This window comes from Loxodonta africana, chromosome 3 (assembly GCF_030014295.1).
Source record: "Loxodonta africana isolate mLoxAfr1 chromosome 3, mLoxAfr1.hap2, whole genome shotgun sequence".
In the NCBI taxonomy this organism is placed as follows: Eukaryota; Metazoa; Chordata; class Mammalia; order Proboscidea; family Elephantidae; genus Loxodonta; species Loxodonta africana.
In genome coordinates, this window is record NC_087344.1 from 11,878,723 (window position 1) to 11,884,544 (window position 5,822).

At 55.3% G+C, this 5,822-nt stretch overlaps 1 protein-coding gene across 2 annotated transcripts; it reads right to left on the reverse strand.

The window, feature by feature from the left end:
- Nucleotides 1–630: 630 nt before the first annotated feature.
- On the reverse strand, nucleotides 631–4,698 carry LOC100661774 (C-type lectin domain family 4 member G-like). Of its 2 annotated transcripts, XM_003421277.3 has the most exons (9): nucleotides 4,244–4,698; nucleotides 3,810–3,911; nucleotides 3,396–3,449; nucleotides 3,206–3,268; nucleotides 2,954–3,058; nucleotides 2,499–2,588; nucleotides 2,161–2,309; nucleotides 1,882–1,997; nucleotides 632–1,604 (listed from the first exon to the last, which is right to left on the reverse strand). In XM_003421277.3, the coding sequence occupies exons 1-9, from the start codon at nucleotides 4,398–4,400 to the stop codon at nucleotides 1,466–1,468; spliced, it is 975 nt and encodes a 324-aa protein (XP_003421325.3). In that variant the 5' UTR covers nucleotides 4,401–4,698; the 3' UTR covers nucleotides 632–1,465. The 2 variants fall into 2 exon arrangements, with proteins under 2 accessions (XP_023396305.2, XP_003421325.3); XM_023540537.2 differs by lacking the exon at nucleotides 3,810–3,911 and having other exon boundaries at nucleotides 631–1,604.
- Between the last annotated feature and the right edge of the window lie 1,124 nt (nucleotides 4,699–5,822).

Sequence of the window (5,822 nt, forward strand, 5' to 3'; positions counted from 1 at the left end):
CCAGAGGAGGGTTCGGGGTTTGCTGGTTACAGCTCTGAAAGGTCTCTGCCTGGCCAGAGAGTTCAGATGATGGTGCCTCCTCCTTCTGCACTGTGGATGCTGTCAGGGCCAGGCAGCCTGGGGGCACCCGGCAGCCTTTAGTTCTAGACGTGCTCCTGCCTAGACATGGTCCTGCCACTGGTGTCTGTGACTCCCTTCGGTGGGACCTGCCTCCCTGGGAATTCTTGGAGAATTCCCAGAGGAGGAGCAGGAAATTTTGGGAATGCAGGGTGAATTCAGATCAAAAGTCCCCATAATGATGGAAAAATTGGGGAAGAGATACAGGTGATGGCTGATCACCATGATGAACATAGTTAATGTCACTGAACTATACATGTGAACATCATCGAAATGGCAAATGTTGTTGTTATATTATATATTTGCCACAATAAAAATAAAACCAAAGCCAAAATAGATTGTTGCCCCCTTTTGTTTGTCTTTGAGGATGGCTAGGTAAGGATTCGATGCCTGGAGCTATAGCAGCCATCTTGCACCCATGAGGTAGAAGGCAAGAGACTGCCAAAGAAGCTGACCCACAGCCTTGACACCATTTACCTGCTGGATAGGGAGGTCCTGGTGATAAGGACTCGGCCTGACCCACCTCTGTGTCCCCATCATCATGTGACCCAAACCCCTTGCCAGGGGCTGAAGAAGTAGTGGTGCTGATAAGAAACTGCCTCTTTTACAGCCCTCTTGGCATGGGCAGGCTACCAGCACCAGTTGTCCTCGAGTCAACCCAGACTCATGGTGCCCCTGTGTATGTCCAATAGAACTGTGCTCTATAGTGTCTTCAATGGTTGATTTTCCAGAAGTAGATCGCCAGGCTTTTCTTCCAATTCAGGTCTGGTGGGGATTTGAACTACCAACCTGGCAATTACCAGAGGAGCAAATTCACCGTTGGAACCACCCACTGGGTTTCAGGGCATCATAGGGAGGTGAGGCCACTTAGAGAGGCCAGGGGGTCACTCGCAGGGATCATAACAGGGTCACTGGGATATAAAGCTTACAACAGCTCTGCCGAGCCAGGAGCCAAGATTCATTTCTCAAATATTTATTGATGCGCCTCCGGCTGTGAAGACAGCTCACAAGACTCTTGTCACTGAGGCCACCCAGTCAGGGGAAGATGCAGGGAAAACAAACAGCTCCATCCTTGAGTCCCCTGAACCAGGCTAGGGAGGGAGGTGTGGTCAGATCACCCAGGTCCTGAATGGGGCGGGGGGCGGGGCGGAGGCGCTAGGAACTGGATTTGGGAGCCAGTGGAAACACAGTCAGACCCGCCTGTGAGGTGGTGCAGTGAGGTTGGATCGAGGACCCAGAGCGCAGGTAGAGGACCAGGCTGGGTTGGGGTGGGGGAGCAAGTCTGAGCAGTGGTGGGTGGGTGGTGAAATTGATGGCGGTGGGCGTGGCTCCAGGGCACAGGGCGGAGTCAGCAACTGCGCCTTTTCTCACAGATCCAGTTATCCCTCAAGCTGTCACATGGTGCATCGTTCCACAGCCCTGTGCGCAGCATCATGACGCAGTCTTCTCTCCCCCGCGAATCATTAGGCTCCCCCTGGTTCCAGTGGCTGTAGCGGTAGGGTGGGCGTGTTACTGATGTTGGGCCTGGGGTGCAGCTTTCCTGCCCAGGGTATACCCGTTTATTTCCTGGGTCTCATAGGCACCCCGCGAGTCTAACTTGAGCACAGCCCTGGGATATAACTTTCTTCAGCCGATTCCTGGGGTCTAGCCTGAGCACCCCTAAGGATCTAGCCTGAGCAAAGGAGCCCCCGGGATCTAGCCAAAGCATTCTCTTGGAGTTTGACCTGTCCCGCCTCCCCAAGTCACGGGGAGCCCTTCCCTCACCTGAAGGTGATCTGGACGCCGTCCACCCACTGGTAGCCCTTGATCCTGCCCTCGCGTCGCAATGCCTTCAGGCCCAGCCAGTAGCCTAGCCCACGCGTGTTCCGACTCAGGAAGGTCTGGGCGGGAGGGGAGACTGGAGCCTGCTGAGTCGCCCTGCCCCTCCCTGCCCCTCCCCGCCCCTCCCCGCCCCTCCCCGCCCCTCCCCGCCCCGCTCGGCCTCGCCGGGACCCCGCTCCCACCCCCTCGGGCGAACAGCGACTTCCCTCAGCCACAGCGCACCTGCTCCTCTAGGCCGCCCACGATCACCAAGTGCGCGCCGCGGTCTGCGCAGCTCTTCTGCGCCTCTTGCCACGTGTCTCGCTGCGATGAGAAAAAGTAGCAGGAGCCCTCGAAGGGTATCCACGACGTGGGGCACGGCTCGCAGGAGTCTGCGGGAATGGGCGGGAGTCAAGAAAGGCCAGACCGCTCCCTCGTGGGGCAGACCAAGAGAATGGGGTGAGCTGGCCCCCGGGCCCAGGGGCTGTGCCAGAGAACCCGGGGCCGAGGTCAAAGGGATGGGCAGATCAGGGGACCCCGAGGCCCGGGTGCAGCGTCTAAGTGCCCCCCGCGGCGCTCACTGTTCCCAAGCTTGGCGGCCTCCAGCGCCCGGAGCAGCTCACTGCGGATGTCCTCACGGTCCCTGCCCGCCTGGGCTAAGTCCTTTGTCACTGTGAGGTCAGAAAAGTCGAGTTTATAGCTAGGGTTTGGGTCAGGAGCAGAGTCATGCCTGGGTAATGGGCAGGCTCCATTTCAGAGTCGACGTCAGGGTGGGCACCAGTGTCAAGAATGACATCGAGGTCAAGGACATTTAAAGCCGGGTAATTTTTTTTTTTTTTTTAGGATCCAGTTGTGGCTGGGGAGAGGAGTCGTGGTCAAGGTCAGAGTCCAGACGTCAGGGTCAGGATGGAGGGCACGCTCAGGGTCAGGCTCACAAGATGGGGTTGGGCGGAGTCCCAGGGGGTGCGAATGTGAGTCAGGGTCAGGTCAAGGCCATGGTCAGGGATCTGAAGTCTTGGTCAGCACCCAGGCTTACTGCGCTCCCGCAGATCATTCAGAGCGCTCCCCTGCTCCATTAGCTTCTTCTGTGCCTCCCCGAGTTCGCCCCGCGTGGTCTGCAGCTGGTCCTGTGCCTCAGAGCCTGGGAAAGTAGTGGCAGAGAGGAGAGAGTGAGGCATCTGAGACCAGCTCGCACAGTCCACACATCCCGCTTCTACCCACCTCCTCCAATTCCGCCAGGGGCCCCACACCCTCAAACCACAAGCCTGGACCCTGCTGGCCAGCTCACAACAGGTCCTGCAGACTGCGACCTCCTCCTCCAGGACACCCAGTGCTGCCTTCTGCTTTGAGGCTGGAACACACACACACACACGCCAGGGTCATCAGCAGTGATTCAGGGGACAGCCTTCCCACCCTGGGGCCAGACCCAGGGACCATAGGGTCCCCCACCCACACTTGCGCCACCTTTCCATACACACCATTTGTCCACAGCTGGTCCTGGTGGTCGTGTAATGCTTCACGCTCTGTGGAGGCTGTAGGGAGAGGTTGCTGCAGGTGCTGTCAGGGGACTCAGGAACCCTCCCCAGCCCAGGGGTGCAGGGACTCCAGTCTTGGGATGGCCAGAGGGGCAAGGCACCTATAGAGTGCACTCACACCTCAAGAGGAGAAAAAGGAGCAGGCAGATGTCTACAGAGGAACGTACACACCCATGCATGCACACACAGCACACATACATGCCCACGCGTGTGTGCACACAGCATGAGGATCTACACACTCTCACATGTACTCACAGTCATTCCCAGGCAGGGGTCTGGGACCCAGCAGGTGGGCCAGGGAGGGCTGTAGCCCCAGAAGGGCAAGACATAGCCTTCCCACATCCTGTAGTCACTTACCTTTGGACAATAAGATGCTCAGAACAAGGGCCCACAGGACTACCGTGACCACTAGTGCCGGGGCCACCAAGAGGGACTTCCACCCCCAGCATCTCCAGCACCCTACAGGAACACAGGTGGACTCCTGGGTTCCCCTGCACTAGGACCATCCTGGATTCCTGAGTCCCCCTGGAATGAGCCCTGGACACTTGGGTCCTTCCAGGAAATTGACGTTCAGAGCGGTTCAGTAATTTACCCACTATCACTTAGCCCCTAAGTGGCATAGTTAGGACTTGAACTCAGGTCCACATGGCTCTAGGGCCTGTGTTGGCTCTCCTGCACCCTCTTCCTGGACTCCCTCTTGGCTCTTCCTCCCCCTCCTGCATCAAACCCCAGACCACTGCAGCAGAGAGGGACCCAGAGAGGGGTCAGGGAGGCAGCCCCATCCCCCATACCTCTGGGGAGTTCTTCAGGCTCACTGCTCCACTTGCTGTACCCTGAGTTGTCCATGGTAGTGCATGCCGCATGTGCGGGCACCCAGCCCTGGGCATAGATATAAATTAGCCCCCACCCCCACCCTGCTCCACCCACTTTCCCTTCCTTCCTTCCCATCTCCTCTGTCTCAATTCCTGGTACCAGGTTCCCGTGACCAATTGCACGGCTAGGCCCTTGCTGGTTTGGGCTGGATTTTGGGGGTGGGGGGACAGTTACAGCCTCCCTGGTCAGGTAGCTGGGGCTACATCCCCTAAGCTGGAGTTGGGGGCTTTGCTTTGGACCTTGGTCCTCATCTCTTTAAAGACTGGGCTGGTCTTCCCTTCAAAGGGGACATGTGGCACCCAGCCAAATTCTGGCCCCTACTGGTTCCACAGAAAGTCTCCTAGGGGTTGGCCCCAGACAAGTTCAGCTTTCTTTCTCAAACCTACCCCCTGCAGGTGCCCACTAGAGGCAGAGCCTGACCCTGACTTAATCTCATCCCTCTTGGCCCCAAGGGAGGAAACAGATGTTTGTTAGGAGGTGTTCAGCTAAACTACTGAGCTCTGGCAGTGGGCAGGGCGTGGAGTGGGGCACTCAGGCATGTGTGTAGCTTCTAGAAGCCTCAGTTTTCTCGTCTGTGGAAAGGGGGACAGTGACAGGGCCTCCCACACAGGGATGTTGTGAGAATGAAATGGTGTTATGCATGTCAAATCTCCCATCATCCCAGGCATGTAAGAAATACTAAATGTTCACTCATTTTTGCAAAAATATTTATTGAACACCTACTATGTGCCAGGCACAGATCTATGCACATTAATGAACAAAAGGAGCCAATTCTTTCCTTCTAGGAGCTGACGTGCTAGTGGAGGTGGGAGGAGACAGGCATTAAACAATGAACGTAATAAAAATGTAAACTGGGGGAAGACGGTGACATTGGCGCCATTGTTTAGGAAGCGCTGAGATTCTGCTTATGGTGATGGAAAATTTGACAGCGGAAGTTGGTGATGGTTGCACAACATGATTAATGTAATTGGTATCAGTAAATTGTACATGTGAAAAAGGTTAAATTGACAAATGCTGTGTTATACATACATATATATAACATATAATAAAAAGAAAACTTTATAAACACAAAAAAATAACTTGTATAGCATAGTGAGTTCTCAATGAGGGAAGATATTGCCTTCCAAGGGACATTCGACAGTGTCTAGGGACATTTTTGTTATTTGGTTGTCACAACTGCTAGGGCAGATATAATAGCCATTTAGTGGATAGAGGCCGGGGATGGAGTTAAGCATCCTACAGTCCACAGGACAGCCCCCGCAGTACAGAATTGTCCCAAATATTGATAGTGCCAAGGGTGGGAGCACTAATCTAGCCCTGTATTCATTTCCCAGGGCTGCCGTAAGAAAGTGCCACAAAGACAGGGTAGCTTAAAACCACCGAAATGTACTGTCCTGCCGTTCTGGAGGTTAGAAGCCCAATGTTATCTGGTGGCAACCCCAGGCTCTGCTTGGTGTGACTAGAATTGGTCAATAAACCAGAGTCCGAGGTGGGAGA